Here is an 18,926-nt window from a genome sequence, read left to right as displayed (position 1 = left end):
CGATTCCCAGCTCAGCCACATGAAACCCACCAGGTGACTTTGTCTAAGTCACACTCTCTCAGCCTTGGGGTGGCCCTGGCAAACCTCCTCTGAACAAATCAGACCAAGAAAATGCCATGATAAACCCCAGCCTTAGGTTTGCCGTAAACTGGAAACAATTTGAAGGCACACACCACAACCACCACTACCACGTTGTATGTCCGTTTTTCTGTCTGTCCTATGTCTGTGATCCTGCCTTTGCATCCTGCCTTTCCTTTCCATAGAGAGATGCTGGATGGGGGATTCTGGGAGTTATAGTCCCAAACAGCTACATATCCAGCTGCTTTTCCACAAGCGCAAGTTAAAAGAAAACCTTGAGATGTGTGGGGGGGAAGAAGTCTTCCTGCATGACTTCTTTCTTGGTACTTGAACATGGGAAAATCTCCCTGCTGGTGAGGCAGTGGTGCCTTCTATGAACATTATGAGATGCTGGAAATTCCCAAATCATGAGCAGCAACCCCATCCAGACAAACCAGGGCTCAATTCATGTGATCGAATGTATTTTCAGAAGCTAAGGAGGCTCAGTCCTGGTTAGGGCTTGGAGGAAAAACTACCAGGGAAGAGGGATCTCTTTAGGTAGAGTTAAGGAAGCATCTTCCTGGAAACCCTGGGTAGCTGTGGCTCCCAGTCAGACTTGACAACATTGAACTGGTACAGATACATATCAAAGGGTATATCCACATTGGAGAAATAATCTGACTTGACACCTCTTTAACTGGCCTGGCTCAATGCGATGGATTTCTGGGGATTGTAGTTTGTGGTGGTCCCACAAATGCCTTGTCGCTGAAATCCCGAAAGTAAAAAGATGCATGTTAATGCTTCTTTGGGACCACTTTCATGGCAGGTTTTGTGCAATGTCGTGTGAAATCGCTTTGCGGAATTACGCAATTTCCCCGGGATATAAACTCCTGATCTCCTCCGTGTGACAAAACTCCTTAGATTATTTTTAACCTTTATATGGTTTAAGTTTTGCATGTTCTCTGGAGATTGCATTGCAATACAGCAAGGCCCTGCAAAATGTAGGACCTTGGAGAGAAATGGAGGACAGGAGCAAAACAAAAGCTCCAAACACTCCTAGAAATATCCATTGATGCTTCTTAGTCCTGCTCCAGGTGGAAGACATTTGGGATTGCCTCTTGGAGAGAAGAAATGGAGGACATGCCTTGGAAAAAATAGGAAGGATACCGTGGCAAAGAAGGATGAGGCATCCCAAAATGTAGGACAGGCAGGAAAATGGAAACAGAAGCTGAAATAATAATTAAAAAATTTATTTATACCCCTCTCCTCTGAAGGATTGAAGTGGCTTGCAATAAAATACATCAATACAATATCATGCGAAACATTATAACCCTAACCCTCCCATCAATAATAAAAAAATATAATTAAATGATCAATTCTTAAAACAGCCATTAATACATGACATAATTAAATAATTAATAATTATTGAATTGATATCATATAAAACATTATATCCCTACCCCTCCCATCAATATTAATAAAATACAATTAATAATAATAATAATAATAATAATACGTTATTTATATCCTGCTCCTCCGAATGATCGAAGCGTCTTACAATAAAATACAATATCATATACAATATCATAGAATAACATGATAACCCTACCCCTCTCCTTAACCCTCCCATCACTAATAATAAAATGCAATTAAATTCTCAATGATTAAAACAACCATCAATACATTCAATCATTAACAATGTTTGAATTGACATTTCTGGGGGAAGCATCCCCAGAAATGTCAATGTGTGCTTTTCAGTCTTGCTCAAAATGCAGGACGTTTTGGAATCCCAGAAGGTGGGGATGTAGGGCACGTCCGGGAAAAGGAGGACGCAGAGGAAGGCAGCGATGGAACGTTGCCCTGGGAATGGAACGCGGAGGACCCGGGAATGGAACGTTGACCCGGGCATCCTTTGCAGCCTATAGTCTTTGCAAAAAAGAGCCTCCGCTGATTTCTCGGAAGAGAATGCAATGAGAAGAAAGGGACCTACTTCAACTCTTTCTTTATTGGCCAGCCCCTTGCCTTCCTTGCTTTGCCATTGGCTGACAGGGACACGCGTGGGGGAGGCATCCTTTCCCCCACCCAGATTTCAAGTTCATATAGATAGTATATATTGGAGAGGCTGCGAAACTAGTCTCTTGCTCAGCTTGGCATCTAGTGTAGGCAAAAGACCTAACCCTGGCTGGGAGCTGTCTGGATGTGGAGGTCAGTGCTGTCCAGGGAGTGGGAGGGAAAGAGAGGGCTCTGGCTGGGTTTGGGGTTGCTTTGCCTGACTTTTTTCCATCTCTCTCTCTCCTGCAAACTGGTCCTTTCCAGCTTTTATTGCATGTACTGTTTGCATGGATGCATGGATGTCTGTGGTTCCCAATAGGCAAAGGAGCAAGGCTGCCTCCTATCCCCTTCCACACATGATGGAAACATCACAAGTAAAAGCAGAATTTGAAAAATAGAAATAGACAGGAGCAACCTTAACCACCTGAGATGTGCGGGCGACCCCATAATATTAATTTATGTGTTGAAAACATCGTAAGGAAAGCAGAACTGGAATCAGAAAAAGGAGGAGTGGAGATGGGAGGAAGCAACATTAACCACCGATGATATGCGTCCGACACCATAATATCAGCAGAAGACATTCAGGTGTTGGAACAGTTAATAAGATGAAAGTGCAAAGGCAGGTCTGATGCAGAGCATAAAGAAAACCAAAATGATGACCGCAGAAGAAACGCACAAATTCCATCTAGGCAACAAAGAAGTTGAAATAAAGAATTCCCATCTCTAGGATCAAACATTGGCCAGAATGGAGACTGCAGTCAAGAGAGAAGAAGAAGGCAAGGAATGGGAAAGGCAGCTATGAAAGATACTGAAGAACAAAGACATACAACTGAGTACTAAAGTCAGAATCTTCCCAGCCATTGTATTCCCCATCATCCCCATGAACGGACAAAAATAAAACCAACTCCTTCGGAATGGCTGGAGAAGAGGATTTAGGATGATCCCATGGACAGCCAAGAAGACAAACCAATGGATTCTTGAACAGATCGGACCAGGGCTCTCCTTGGAAGCAAAGATGGTCAAGTTGAGACTATCAACTATACTTTGGCCACATCATGAGAAGGCAGGGATCACTAGGAAAATCAATAATGCTAGGAAAGGTAGAAGGTAGGAGAAAGAGAGGAAGACCACAGACCAGATGGCTAGACTATGGGCAAGGGCTTGCAAGGTCTGGGCAAGGCTTCAGTGGAGGAGAGGGATCCTTGGAGATGTCTCATCCGCAGAATCGCCATGATTCAGAAGTGACTCGAGGGCAGCTAACAACAACAACCACAATGTTGTGTGCCTTCAAGTCCTTTCTGACTTCAGGCGATCACAGGGCTTTCTTGACAAGAGGGGGTTTGCCATTTGCCATCCTCTGAGGCTGAGAGTGTGGCTTGCCCAAGGTCAGCCAGTTGGTTTCCAGGGCTTTGAACCTTGGGACGTTATCAGACCAGGGAAATTGGAAGTATAATCCAATGGCAATCCGAACACAATCATGGGGTTTCACGTTATTGCGTGAGATGTGATCACACGCAATTTCGGGCAATGGCAAGCTATTTTGGGCAATGGGAAGTCAGCTCGAACTCAATTCGAATTCATGTAAATTCATTGAACTAGTGAATTCACGTGAATGCGGTTTGGCCCCACTTTCTTTTCATTTGAAATTAAGAGAAATTCCTCTTGTGTGATAAACCCCAGAGTGGCTTCCTTTTATGATAGCTTTTATGAGATTTTACCAACACTTAACAAACTTCATTGTTTCTTCCTTTGGGGGTTTCCTCTTCTTCTTTTTTTGTGCATCTTTCCTCCCCTTGTTAGTTTGTGAGGCTAGAGTTGAAGTCTTTTGCTCTGGAGCATGCATAGGCTGCAATCCTAGGGAAACAGTCTGTACACTTCTGAGTAAGCATGCATGGACTTGCACTATAAATCAATGTGCTTTTCCCCTGAGTTGTTTTGGTGTTTTGACTGGGACTGTCAAGGGAAGTGTGCCACGTTTCACAAATGCACACCTCCAACCTCCTTTGTTGTTGGCGGGTGCCTTCAAGTAGTTTTGGACTTATGGCAACCCCAAAGGAGGGTTATCACAGGGTTTTCATGGCAAGTTTCTTCAGGTGTGTGTGTTATTGCCTTCCTCTGAGGCTGAGAGAGAGTGACTTGCCCAAAGTCACTCATTGGGTTTCCATAGCTGAGCTGGTATTTGAACCCTGGTCTCCAGAAATGTACATTAACACTCAAACTTGGAGTTTTGGTCTCTTCCAAGCTATGGTTGGGAGGAACTCATGTGTTCATACTTAACAAAAGTCCTCCAAATTCTTCCACGCAGGATGTGCGACCGAAATGGTGGAAGGAGGCTGAGACAGTGGCTGATAGAACAAATTGACAGCAGCATGTATTCTGGTCTGATCTGGGAGAACGATGAGAAAACGATGTTCCGGATCCCATGGAAACATGCGGGGAAGCAGGATTACAACCAGGAGGTGGACGCATCCATATTCAAGGTACTTTCCATTGCAAACATCCAATTAGTGATGCTTTTCTTCTTGAGTTATGTTCTCCCCCCCCATTAATTGTTGGTTGGTTTGTATAAATCCCAGAAGACTCTCTGGTTGCATCTACATTGAAGAGAGAATGCAGTTTGACAGCCTTGGCTCTATCCTACCGAATCCTGGGATGTGTAGTTTGGTCAGTCACCGGCACACTTTGGCAGAGAAGGTGAAAGACGTTGTAAAACTACACATCCCTGGATTCCGTCGGATGGAGGTGCAACCCTTAAAGTGGTGCCAAACTGCATTATTTCTACATTGTAAATGCATCCTGTGTCCCTAGGCGCCAAAAGTATTTGGAAGCGAGCTTTTCAGTCAAATCCTCAGGTCTGTAGATTTTCTTTTTTGAAATTATGCAGTGGAAAGGGCTTCTTAGTGCAGAACATTTTGGGCCAGCCCTGTTTCTCTCATGTAGTTGCATAATATGGATCTTGATTGATTATATGAAGTTCAGCATGGTTTCATGGAGCTGGACTAGTTTTATCCTCTCATGCATAAAAGGTCTGGGTTTTCCCTAAGGAATTCCTTTTTGTGTGTTGTTCTTTAGTGGTACAGAGTAGGCCTAAATATCCTAGGCAGCCGATCCTGTCTGATCTCGGACGCTAAGCAGGGTCAGCCCTGGTTAGTACTTGGATTGGAGACTGCCAATAAATCCCAGGTGCTGTAGGCTATATTTTAGAGGACAGGACTGAGTAGCCTTTGCCTAAGAAAAGCATCTGAAATTCATAGGATCGCCATAAGCAGACACACATTAAGACAGTGGTGCTATAATGCTGGATCTGATAGCTGAGCAGATAGCACTGCAGTGACACCTAGTGACAGGAAAAAGGGAATACAGCCCAGGTTTATTCTACAAATGAAAGGAGGAAAACCAGCCAGTTCTTCCAGCTAAGTTGTCCATTTGATGGTGACTAAGGAGATTAAATTTAGGGGCAAAAACAACATTGTTGACCTCTGCAATGTGTACCATGATATAATGTGATGCCATTTACAGTTGTTGTTTGGGCTAATCTTTTACCCTTTTGGCGATACTTAGTGGGACTGTTGATATGTATGTGTGTGTGAGAGAGAAATTGAAGTTGTAATGTGCTTTTGGTGATTTGGGGTCAAAAAAATTCCTCTCCAAGGTTTTCGAAGGGCAGTTTGGGGGCTTTGAGGTTGCCATGGAAGGTTTGGGAGGCTACACAAATGGAGCTGGGGCCACATTCAGTCCACATTCATACTTTCTCCACCCCTGACTTGAGCTGTATCTGTACTGCAGAAATAATGCAGTTTTGTATGACTTTAATAGTCAGGACTCCATGCTATGGAATCCTGGGATTTGTAGTTCTGTAGCATTGAGCCGTGGCAGTTAAAGTTGTGTCAAACTGCATTATTTCCACAATGCAGATGCAGCCCTAGAAGGACAATGAGCAGAAGCATGGATAGCCTTCAAAATGGGGTTTCAAAAGCTTGGGTGCCCATCCAAGCACCTGGTCTGTTGGAAAGGACCTGTTGACAGCCTTTCCTTGGTGGAAGATTTTTTGGACTCCTCCTGAGCCAGGGACCTCAGAAATCAGGAAACCCAACTTAGAAGTCCTACTGTTTATCCTTTAGGCTTGGGCGATATTCAAAGGGAAATTCAAGGAAGGCGACAAAGCTGAGCCAGCCACTTGGAAGACGAGGTTACGCTGCGCATTGAATAAGAGCCCGGACTTTGAAGAAGTGACTGACCGGTCCCAACTGGACATCTCAGAGCCCTACAAAGTCTACCGCATTGTTCCCGAGGAAGAACAGAAATGTAAGTCTGATGGAACCACAAACCACACAATCAGCAGAATCTCATAGAATAGATCCACAGGATCAGCAGATTTCTCACAGTAGTTTTGCTCTTGTGGGATTCTGTCACTGTCAACTAAAGGCATATTTGTTTTAAGAGAACATTTGTTTCAAGGAGGGGTGGACAACAGATGATGTTGGACTTCAGCCTTAGCCAGCACAGTTTATGGTGAAGGACGATGGGAGGTCTAGCCTTAATAACATTTGGAGGAATGCAAGTTCTCTACCCCCACTGTAGATCAAGACACCCATGCCCTCACCATTCGACATCCCGATGAACACTAAACTAACATTTCTGTTGTGAGCATAGTTTAATTAGGAAGATGTTTCTGTATCTCTTTCTATCCTCCAAATTCCAAAGAGGGTATACAATACCACAACACTGAAGCCCAGAAAATGCAATGAGAACCAACAGTAAAATAACAGAACAGGGCTAAAGTAATACAGCAGCAAACCTTTCTTTAAAATTACCAAAACTGCTAGGGGTAATCTGAAGTTTACTTTAGTCCAAGCACTGGAATATGACCTCCCCTCCTCCCCCCAGGTCCACCTGAGGATGATGGACTAGGTTAGAAGATATGGAGCAAACTGTGTGATACATAGAAGCAGTGTGAAGATGCCAGCCACAGATGGTGGTGAAACGTCAGGAACAAACTCTTCTAGAACATGGCCACAACTCCACATAGACTGAAAAACCTACAAAAAAAAAAAAAAAACTATGGATGCGGGCCATGAAAGCCTTTGATTTCAAATCAAGGGATTCTTCATCCTTCTAACTTTTAAAGCTGGAGACTACTGCCTGCCATTGACACCATAGTCTCCTGCTTTGGGAGTTAGGAGGATGAAAGATCCCTGGAATCCTCCTTCACCCCACTTTCTGGCGAGGCTTTCTCTTCCACTGAGCTCTTTGTGTCTTAAAGGGACTCAAATGTTACAGCAAAAGGCAGACGTTTAGGGAGGGACAGTGGCGTCACTTGGGTGCTAGTTGTGGTGTGGCCTCCAATTACGGTGCCACTTGGTGCATGTCATGTTCCCCCCACACCCGTAGTGATGCATTTGCTCGCCTCTCTCCAATTGTAAGGCCCATGTAGCAGTGATGGGAATAGCAACCTCTCCCTCCTGCTGCCGTTTGTCCTTTTTTGTACTACAACAGAGCATTTTGTGGTTACAGCAACAGAACGCAGAACGGCTGTCTCCGAAATGACCGGTATTATATGCAAGCCACAGGTTTTATTTTTATCTGTGGTTTCGTTGGTGTGGTGTCTTTGCAAACATGCACGGCTGAGTTGTCAAGAATTTCCCTCCCGTGGAGAACACCTGAGTCTGGCTGCTTCGACGCTTGTGCAGGAGCCTTGTAGCATTTCTGGAAATCCCTCTGGTTTGCAGAACAACCTGCATTCTAGTATTTCATCAAGCAGTATCTGAATTATTATGAGTGAGGTGGGGAAAGTTAGAAGGGCCTTAATGCACTCTGCAAGCCTCACCCCCCTTCATTGCAAGCCCAATTTAAAAGAAATTATCCACTGCTTTAAAAACAATAGCCAAATGAACCATTAGAGAAGTTAAGGAATTTAAGTTTCTTGGGCATAACCAGTTAAGCAATGCATTGTGTCCTCTGAATTCCCTTTCAAGAATGTGGATTTATTTTATTGCTATTTAAATATAAAAATATTGCTGTGTTTTCTTTTGTTTGGATATGCTGCTCAGAACTCAGTTCTGAACCCAAACAACACTTCTGCGCCTTGCTTGACATAAACCAAACACCATGGTTTGGGAAAGTTACTTTTTTGGACCCAAAATCCTAGAATCTTCCAACCAGCTTGGTCACTGGAAGCTATAATCCAAAATTGTAACTTTCTCAAGTGCAGCCAACTACATGGAGGGAAGGTTTATAGTCTCTTAATAATTTACCCATAAGTGTGCTCAATTGCTCATCCTTTTTGTTTCTAATGCTCTCCTTTCCTGCGCTGTAGAAATAATGCCGTTTGACACCACTTTAAGTGCTGTAGTGCCATCCTGTGGAGTCCTGGGATTTGTGGTTTTGCCAGGTCTTTAGCTTTCTCTGCCAAAAATTGCTCATGCCTCACCAAATGAATGAATCCCAGGATTCTGCAGGATGGATCCATGGCAGTTAAAGTGGTGTCAAGCTGCATTATTTCTGCAGTGTAGATGCACCTGTTGACTGTCCCTTATACAAAGGGTCAAGCCATGAGCCAGAGTGCCTATATTCTCTGATACTGTTTGCACTTCGATGTTCAGCTTGCCTTTCTTTCCAGGCAAAATGGGGATGGGAAACGGATGCAGCTTGGGTGAAATCACGGACATAGAGTGCAGCGCTTCTGCAATGGATGACTTGATCAAAGAGGTAATTAACTACTGCTGATAGAACTACTACTACTCCTTGCCTCTTTCTAGTAACAATGCATCCCTTTCTCTGATGCTTAGTAAAGTAGTTTGGAGGGGGAGTTACCATTGTGGCAACTGTGTCAGAATTGTGGCTATGTAGTGTTTGTGATTAGGAAACAACTGCAGATGAGTAAATGAATAAATCTGTATTCCTGATCACTACTTAGTCACCATTTTGTCACCATTGTAACTCCCTCCTCCACTTACTTTACCAGGCACCAGCTGTATGGGAAGAAGGAGATCCACTCTGCTGCTGTTTGGAGCATGGGTGAAAACGATATTTCCTTCAGATTTGCAGGGTCAGGGCAAGAGACATTACTTAGGCTGCATCTGCACTGCAGAAATAATGCAGTTTGCCCCTGCTTTAACTGCCATGGCTCAATGCTATGAAAACCTGGAATTGGTAGTTCTGTGAGCTATTTTGCCTTCTCTGTCAGAGAGCTCTGGTGCCACAACAAGCTACAAATCCCAGGATTCCATAGGATAGAGCCATGACAGCTCAAGCCGTTTCGAACTGCATTATTCCTGCAGTGGAGATACAGCCCTACTTAAATATATTTCAGTAAGTAGCAGATATGCAGGATTCTTGTGTGTGTGTGTGTGTAGGGGAGGATATAATATCTTTATCATGGTGGCCTGTATATTTTATCATTTTCTACTTTTGTTGATATCGGGTAATGAAAAGGATCTTAAAAATCCACTGGGTTCACAGAATGTGTGTATATATGTGTGTTTGGTCTTTGGGAAGAGAGGTCAGGATGCAGGATAGTGTGGACAGTGCTTGAAAAAGTTATTCTTTTGGAGTATAAGTCTCTGAATGCCACGACTGAGAAATACTGGAACTTTGACTAGGGGGAAAAAGAGAAACGTTTCCAATGTGTTTAGATAGATGATTTCCCTCTGATCCATTCAGATCAACTCTGTGCATGTTCAGCAGTTGTTGTATGCCTTCGTTTCCAACTTAAAGTGACCCTAAAGTGAACTTATCATGGGTTTTCTTTGGAGCTGAGAGTGTGTGACTCACCCAAGGTTGCCTGGCATGAGGTTGCCTTATCAGTTCTTAAATGTAGACAGTCACACAGTTGTAGAAAATGAAACAAGGAAAGATTTATTAGAGCTAGTGTGGTGTAATGGTTGCAGTTTTGGACTGCAAATCTGGAGGCCAGAATCTGAATCCCTGCTTGGTCATGGAAAACCACAAGGTAACCTTTGGCAAATCACACTCTCTCAGCCTCAGAGGGTGGCAAAGGCAAAGCCCCTCTGAACAAATCTTGCCAAGAAAGCCCTGTATTAGGTTTGCCGTAAGGTTGCCATAAGTCAGAAATGACTTGAAAGCACCCAACAACTATGCTGTGTATCATCCTCCATCCATCCATTAATCATACTCCATTATTTATAAGAGAAACTGGGTGACCCAATGTGTTCTTGTCTGGGATGGAAATGTTGTGGTCACCTCCAAGATGGTGTTGGACTTTAGCTCCCACCAACCCTAACCAGTATAACCAATGCTGGGGCATGCTGAGAATCCAAAAACATCTGGAGGGCTACATGATTTTGATCCCTTTTCTGGATAATTTGTTGGAAAAATAATTTGAACACTGTTATATTCTGGATACGACAATGTTCCAGATTTGTAGGTTATTACCAGTTGTCATCTTGGCACTGATCTTTGTCCTTTCCCCATAAACTCCTCAGCCCCCATCAAGCGTGGAGGAATATCTTGGCACGATAAAACGAAGCCCTTCACCGCCACAAGAGAATTGCAGAAATCAGCCAATACCGGACTGGTGGACACATCAGTCAACTCCTGGTAAGATGTTGTGATATCATTCAGAAGGACTAGGTCTGAAGGGCAGATTGGAGAACTATGAGTCCCAAGGTCCCATACCTTCTGACTTTTCACAGATGGAAAGGGGGATACATGTGGCCAAGCGACATCAGAGTGTGGTCAAGATGGCAAAAGCAGTTAATGAGGAAGAGCAGACAAACCAGGAGATGTTGCAGCAGTTTGCTTTTGCCTGAACTTACTGGGAAGACCCAGACTGCATCCGCTCTGCTTCTCTCCCTTCTCTTGTGTTAAATGAGTGCAAATTTCTTTTGCAATTTGAACGCAATTTGCAACAACTGGAGAAAAAGGGAGAAAGTGGGAGTGGAACAGAGAAACGGACTATAGATCCCAGGTTTAAATAGGATGGAGTCATGACAGTTAAAGTGATATCAAACTGCATTGATTCTCCAGTGTAGATGCAGCTGATATTACAGTTTGCAGAGATGTTGCTCCGCTTCCTCCCCAAATAAGAATTCTGCCTCTCAAATGAAATCTTCCTTCAGTCCCCAGATTTTGAACATTGTAGAGAACGAGACAAAGTTGTTGCCATCTAGCACTCTTCCTGTTTGCTAACATTCCCTGGGTCACTTTGGCTGCTCCTTTGGTTTGGATGCCTAAATCTTTACCTCTAATGGCACAACTGAAATTTTAAGTACTACAATGCTAGAAATCTGGGGGCCTCGAGGAAAATTTCGTGGGAAGAAGCCAGGTTGCTTATTTTAGTGGGGAACAATACACTGGTTTTTACATCCTTCCCCTTGCTGTACCCCTGTTTGCTATTTTAGGAGTCCTGGAGCTTTGTTCCTGTGAGCTCAGCGCTACTATATGACAATATAGTCCAAACAAATGTTTTATTTAATTCTGGGAGGAAGCACTAATTTTATTATAAAGCCAAATGTGCCATTTAAAGGCAAACAGACAGGAGCTAATCTAAGCTTTCAGATCTATCTATGTCATGTCTCTTCTTCCTTTTAAAATTTACAGCTTTATCCCTCATGGGTGGATTTGTGGGCTATGAACCGATTCATGCAGGTATGGTAAGCCATAAACTTCCTCTTGTTGTTAGCATCTGGCGCAGTTAGCCTTTGTCTTACTTCATTTCCTTGTCAGCCAGAGGTGACTTTTTATTTTTGCATGTCAAAGATAACCAGAAAATTGTGGCTGTCTCTGGATAAAATAGTCTCTGGGGTATCAGATGCGTCTGATGGAGCAGACCGAATCTTCCGAAGTTTACGCCACAAGCTCCTTTTGTCTCAGTCTCGAAGGTGTTACAGGATCCCCTTGTATAGTAAAAATAGAGCAACCTTTTCTAGCTCTGTCTTTATAAATTCATACAAAGGCAGTCTGTCTTCGATTTCTTGTTTGTGAGTGCCTTGTTTTTATTGCTCTTATCCTCTCTTTGGAGATGATTGCCAGTTGCATCTGTCAATGGGAAGGTGGATCCGCTCTGGGTTTTAGCCTGAATTTTCAAGAAGCTATCCAAAGTAATATATATATATATATATATATATATATATATATATATATATATCTAGTACCTTGAGGTTCAGTGGGATTCTGACTCCCATTGATACAGAAGCAACCAGCCACCATTGAAGGTTACATGAGTCAACCTCCTTTATATATGGGCTATATATGTCTCCCATGGATCAGCTTGGTTTTTTTATTGTGTTTGTGTACATATTGTCTATGCAGTTTATCATACAAAGGAGATTGGGAATTTACCCTGTGAATATCCTGGAAAAATCACATAATTACGCGAAACGATTTCATATGACATCGCACAAAACCTGCCATTAAAGTGGTCACAAAGAAGCATTAACATGTATCTTTTTACTTTCATGATTTCAGCACTAATGCATTTCTGATATCGCTTTACTTGTACAATTGTGTGTGATAATCATTCGCTCAATTACTCACCATTTTTGCTTTATTCGTGGGATGCTTTAAATGTGCTTTAATCTCTCTTTACTGCCAAAATTAGCCTCAGTGTGATAAACTCCTATATATACACATCCACATGTATCACTGAGACTGGAATCCTCTTTATGTCTTACCCGTGCATGAGTTCCCCAGTGGAGGTGTTTGGACTCTTTTGTCCAATGTGGAAAATGCTCATTCAGTTCATGCTTGAGGGAGTGGTGTTTAGTGCACAGTACATAGATGTACATTTTGTTTTGCACATTATAGGTTCTGCAATGCATGTTGTGCAGCGATGCTCATGCCCATTTGTATGTGCATTCGATTATACATCTGGTGCCTTGATTCAGTTGTGCACCATTGCCACAAGAGTTTTATGGCACATTGGATATGCATCTCTGCATCTGGAGATTTATACAGTGCAACATAGATGCAAGATCTTGCCCCTTCTCCTCTATATGTGACACCTGTGACTTTGCAGGCTATTGCCAGATGGTGATCAACTTCTACTATGGAGGAAAACTGGTGGGAAGCACCACCACCACTCGCCCCGAAGGCTGCCGGATCTCCCTGGGCGAGTCTCCTTATCCCCTGGAAAGCTTTGAGCACGTACGGTTCCCTTCGGCAGACATGATCCCCAACGATCGCCAGAGGCAGATCACCAAGAAGCTGTTTGGGCACCTGGAAAGAGGTGTCCTGCTGCATTGCAACAAACAAGGCATCTTCATCAAGCGACTGAGCCAGGGCCGAGTCTTTTGGAGCGGCAACAACATGCCCTACAAGGACAAACCCAACAAGCTGGACCGAGACGAGGTGGTCAAGATCTTCGATACAAACTACTTCCTCCGAGGTTTGTGAAATATACATTTTTTAAATTATTGGCACGTTTCCTTCATCAAAGGTGTTTGAAAGTCTATGGCAAGGGCATAGCCCTCTGACATTTCACAAATGAAAAACAGGATCTGTGTGGTCAAGATGACAAGGGTTAGTAGGAGAGGGAGAGGAAGAACTAGGAGAGGCTGCTTTTGCCTGAGTCTACTGGGAAAGGCGAAATGGAGTCTCAGTTTCTGATGACTTCGCCAATAATAATAATCATCATCATCATCATCATCACCATCTTTATTTCTACCACACCTCTCCAATATGATCGAGGCGGCTTGCAATAATAAAATCCATACAATATAATAAAATAAATCTCACTATCCTCTCCCTCCTTAAAACAAATCAACACAATAATTTGTATGTTTGTCTTCCACAATGGCAACGTTGCTGAATGTGTGTGGTCTTGATCTTGGGTGTCTAATTTGTAAGTGATGATGCTGAATCATAAGTTGCTTTCCTAAGGTCCATGTTATGAACTCAGTGATGCATAAAAAGAACGTTTCAGGCAGGAGTCAGAGGGAGCTAAGTAAAATAAAATTTAAACAAAATTAATGAGGGGCCTTGATGAATCAAAACTTAGAAAAGTTCATTTTTGGACTACAACTCCCTAACTAGTGGCCATGCCGGTTTGGGTATTCTGCAGGGATGTAGCTATGAGAAGTAGGAGCAAAAGGAGAGCATCCCCCCAATAGAAATCCTGGACCCCCAAATAAAATTTCCCTTCAAATGGCTAGCGTTAAAGTAACTTAAATGTTCAGTTGACCGTTTAGAAATCGCGTTTAGGCATTCAAAGAAAACAAAGGGGGAGGCAAAGTTTGTTGAAGGAGTGGAAACAAAGCAAATAGAAGAGTTCTAGACCTGGACTGTTTTAGTGTCTCTTTCTTTACAATCTTAGAAATTTGGGAACTGAAGGAAAATTTCATTTAAAAGGCAGATTTTTTTTATTTGGGCCCTCCTTTTGCCCTCCTTGCAACAACACTCCTGGGATTCTGGGTGTTATAATCCCCAAGAGTAACTTTCTCAAGGTTTTGGAATTGCTCTGTGTTCTCAGCCAGCATCCCCTTGTTTAGCAAACCTTTATTGCCATTGCATTGTAGCCCCCAGCGGCTCTTGTGCTTCTAGATATTCTGTGCCCATGTGCTTTTGCTGAAATGGAATTGACATGCCTGCCATTGTCTGCTTGCAGAGCTTCATCAGTATTATAACAACCAAGGCCGATTCCCAAACAGCAAAGTTATTCTGTGTTTTGGGGAAGAATTTCCGGATGCCACTCCCTTGCGCTTCAAGCTGATTCTTGTCGAGGTATGTAATGCATTTGGTACTGGTAGAGATGTCACTGGAAGTGCTGGGGGTTCAGACTATACTGGGTGACACTTCAGAGGCAGGTGACATTTCACCTGGTGAGAACCTATGCGAGACCTAGAAAAAGCTGTTGAAGAGAGAAGGGTCAACCATAGAATCATAGAGGGCCATCCAGTACAACTCCCTGCCATGCAGGAAAACACAACCAAAGCCCCAGACACATCCACCTAGCAGTTGCACTGTCTTCTTGCCCCATAGTTCACCAGCTTGCTTGCAAAGAATATCACGGGAGACCTTGTCAAATGCATTGCTGAAAGTAAGATATACTACACGCAAAGCATTCCCTTGATTGTATCCCAAAAAGAGATAAGTTTGGTTTGGCACAACTTGTTTTGGAGAAACCCATGCTGGGTCCTGGTAAGCACAATAAAATCCATACAATATACAAAATAAATCCCACTATCCCCTTGTTCCTTAAATAAGCAACATAATAGTTCCAACATAACAATAGTAAAATACAATTTAAACCAATAATAATAATAATAATGTTGGTTTAACAAAATTAAAACATTAAAATGATCTCTTCCGGCGAGCATATCCACCTGATTCTGTATAAGACTATGATCAATGCTCCACCCTTGATGATGATTGTAGGATTACTTGATGATAGATATTTTAAGGAACTAATAGGAATGTTGTAATTCAGTATTAGTATTTTAAAGTTGTATCTGTACTGTATTGTATTTTGAATTATGTAATCCCACTTCGATCCTTGGGAGAAGCGGGAAATATAAATAAAAATTATTATTATTATTATTATTAAAATACCTAAATTACAATGTCCCAGAAACCCACCCACCCACCATAGCCAATAAATCATAATTATAAACAGTAACAATAAAACAATACCATTAAAATGATTAAAATGGACAAGACAGGGTAGTCAATGGGGGCGACTGAGATGCTAACCTAGGAAGGCCTGTCGGAAGTGATCCGTCTTGACCGCTTTTTAAAGCCATGCGCGTGAAAATGGTCCCCCACTTGGCTTGCATGGCTGAGCCAGGATTCAAACACTGGTCTCCAGAGTCATAAGAGTTTATCACACGGGAGGAATTTCTCTTAATTTCGAATGAAAAGAAAGTGGGGCCAGAACGCATTTGTGTGAATTCGCTAGTTCAGTGAAGTTATGTGAATTCAAATTGTGTTTGAGCTGACTTCCCATTGCCTGAAAATAGCTTGCCATTGCCCAGAATTGCGTGTGGTAGTCTATCACGCAATAACATGAAACCCTATGATTGCGTTTGGGTTGCCATTGGATTATACTTCCAATTTCCCTTGTCTGGTGACGTCCATAGTCTAGTGCTCAAACCACTGCACCACACTGGCTCTCTGGGCTGCAAAGGTTTTGCTCAGCCAAAACAAAGGTATCTTGTCTCCTCTTCTGACTCCAGATCGAGCAATTGAGCATTCGGCAACTGGTGGAAGAAGCCGGGAAGAATGACAGCAGCGCCGTGGGCCATCCAATGGCTGAGGATGTCCATTTCGACCCCATGTACAGGAACTTCCAGGATTCATGCGTGCCTCACCAAAGAGCCATTTTCAGAGAACACCAACAGATCACTGTCTGAGACTCCCTTGTTAAAACCCTTAGAAGAAGAAGATTCTCTTTAGCTCTGTTTCTGTACTTCTTGCAGATTTTTTTTAGGTGGAAGTGGTGGTTTTTATTATTTTTTTTCAAAAGCAAATTTGGGGTAGTTTTCCCTTTTGGAATTTAACATTAAAAAAACAGTCCGTGGGTCAGAGAGGAACAATCTCAGGGGGAAAAATAGTGCAAAACTACAGTGATTAAGGCAGAGGTGGTCCGCCTGTCACCTTCCAGATGTATTGAACTGCAACTCCCAGCGTTCAGCATCATTGGCTCGTCTGGCTAAGGATGCTGGGAGCTGCAGTCCAACGGCATCTGCAGGGTCTTCCTTTGAAATCCCCAAAGCCTGTGTTTTCAATTTATAAGCCTAGACATTCAGTGTGTGTACAGGTTAGGATTGTGTACAGATGCTCATGCGCTAGCCTGCTTTTGTTTGTTGTTTGCATGCATTCATTACCGTTTATCCAGATTCATTTTTAGCCATAAAGGGGAAGGATGGCTTTGATCCACAGCAAATGTCAGCTGCGTCGCTCTAACAGGTTTCTCTCTTGAAGGCAGAAGTGAACGGTGAAATTTTAGGCTAAAAATATTTATTTTAACTGCTTGTTTTAAATATTTTTTGTGATTGTTTTGCCAAATGCGTCTACAAATAAATACCTGCCTTTTGTAAACCGTTGTCTCTGCTTTCTCATAGGGGAGAATAAATCTGGTCTCTCCCTTGAATTAAGGATGTTTCTGTTTATCTTAAAGCACCTTTGAGACTTAACTGTGCAAAAGAAGTCATAGCATATGCTTTCATGGACTTGGTTATACCCTGCTCTTCAGCCACAAAGGCTCTCAGAATTAAGTCTCTGAAAGCTTATGCTGCAACGTCTTTTGCACAGTTAGTCTCAGAGGTGTACAAGATCCCTTTGCGTGTTCCAGGCTAATATGGCGATGGAGTTTATCGCACTGGGGCTGATTTCTACACTAAAGAGAGATTAAAGCACATTTAAAGCATCCTGCAAATGGAGCGGAAATGGCGCGAATGATTATCACACGCGATTGCGCAAATAAAGCGATTTCGGAACTGCATTGTCGCTGAAATCACGAAAGTAACTCTTAATGCTTCTTTGTGACCACTTTAATGGCGGGTTTTGTGCGATGTCGTGTGAAATCGTTACACGTAATTGTGTGATTTTTCCGGGATAAGCTGATTTTCTTCATGTGATAAACTTGTTAGTCTCTGAGTTCCATTTATCTTATTGAAGATAGTTGGGCTTTTGGGTGAGTGGGGGGTTCACTTTAAGGCACAAAATGAGTATACATGCACAGCTGGGCTGGGACTGGTCAGGAAGCTGTTGTTGTGTGCCTTCAAGTCATTTCCAGCTTATGGTTAACTTAAGGTAAACCTATTGTGAGGTTGTCTTGGCAAGATTCGTTCAGAAGGAGGGTTTGCCTTTGGAGTTTATCACATGGGAGGAATTTCTCTTAATTCTGAATGAAAAGAATGTGGGGCCAGAACGTATTCACGTGAATTCACTAGTTCAGCAAATTTACAATTCAAATTGCGTTTGAACTGACTTCCCATTGCCCGAAAATAGCTTGCCATTGCCCGAAATTGCATGTGATCACCTCTCATGCAATAACGTGAAACTCCATGAATGCGTTCGGACTGACTTCCCATTGCCCAAAAATAGCTTGCCATTGCCCGAAATTGCGTGTGGTAGTCTATCACGCAATAACATTAAAGCCCATGATTGCGTTCAGATTGCCATTGGATTATACTTCCAATTTCCCTGGTCTGATAACGTCCTTTGCCTTCAGTTGAGGATGAGAGAGTTATAGTCAAAGTGCTTTAGCAATATTATATTAGTAGTTAAACATTAGGATCATTTTCTTCTGTTGCTAGCGTTTCTCTTTCTCTCACTTGATCTGTTGAATTTGGGTCCTGAAAATAATCGCTATGTTCCCTGGGGGCAGCAGTCTTAGCTAGTCCAACACAAACAGACAGCCATGGAGAGGTCCATTTCATTTTGAAAAATGCTGGGTTAATTTAAACTCAAATGGAGGGTTGGAATGATAAGTCCTTGAATATACTGCAAGTTTCTGGGACTGGAGAGGTTTGCCTTTGCCTTCCACTGAGGTTGAGAGAGTGTGACTTGCCCACAATCTCTTATTGGGTTTCCATGGTCAAGCAGGGATTCAAACCCTGGTCTCTCCAGAGTCCAACACTCAAAGCACTACACAATACTGGCTCCTTGGGGACTTGAGACCTGGCCACCATCTCATCCAGGCAAGGCTAAAACCAAGAGGTACAAAGTAAGGGCATCTATGGTTAAAAGGAATGAACTCACCCTTGCAAATTGCTCAGGGCTAGTGAGCAGCCAAAGCTGCATCTGTTTCCTTTCTGGCGTCTCCTTTCTCAGATGTGTGAAAATCTGCGCCCGAAAATTAACAGCCGTTTTTCTGCCCAGACCCAACCCTGGGTCCTTCTGCTTCCAAGCAAAAG

At 42.9% G+C, this 18,926-nt stretch overlaps 1 protein-coding gene across 1 annotated transcript; it reads left to right on the top strand.

Moving 5' to 3' along the window:
- The first annotated feature begins 2,198 nt into the window (after positions 1–2,198).
- Positions 2,199–17,106, top strand: IRF8 (interferon regulatory factor 8). The gene is made up of 9 exons (XM_089540367.1): positions 2,199–2,262; positions 4,415–4,589; positions 6,231–6,414; positions 8,729–8,817; positions 10,554–10,668; positions 11,671–11,718; positions 13,088–13,456; positions 14,675–14,790; positions 16,242–17,106. The coding sequence occupies exons 1-9, from the start codon at positions 2,255–2,257 to the stop codon at positions 16,416–16,418; spliced, it is 1,281 nt and encodes a 426-aa protein (XP_089396493.1). The 5' UTR covers positions 2,199–2,254; the 3' UTR covers positions 16,419–17,106.
- Positions 17,107–18,926: the final 1,820 nt, after the last annotated feature.

This window comes from Sceloporus occidentalis, unplaced genomic scaffold (genome assembly GCF_023333645.1).
Source record: "Sceloporus occidentalis isolate IW3139 unplaced genomic scaffold, rSceOcc1.0.p SCAF_10, whole genome shotgun sequence".
Lineage (NCBI taxonomy): Eukaryota > Metazoa > Chordata > Lepidosauria > Squamata > Phrynosomatidae > Sceloporus > Sceloporus occidentalis.
The sequence above is the reverse complement of the archived record's forward strand: the minus strand, read 5'-3'. Positions and strand labels throughout refer to the sequence as shown.

Coding starts and splice junctions, on each gene's coding strand:
- IRF8 (XM_089540367.1), top strand. Junction 4,590..6,230: donor TGGACGCATCCATATTCAAG/GTACTTTCCATT, acceptor TTTATCCTTTAG/GCTTGGGCGATATTCAAAGG. Junction 6,415..8,728: donor TCCCGAGGAAGAACAGAAAT/GTAAGTCTGATG, acceptor CTTTCTTTCCAG/GCAAAATGGGGATGGGAAAC.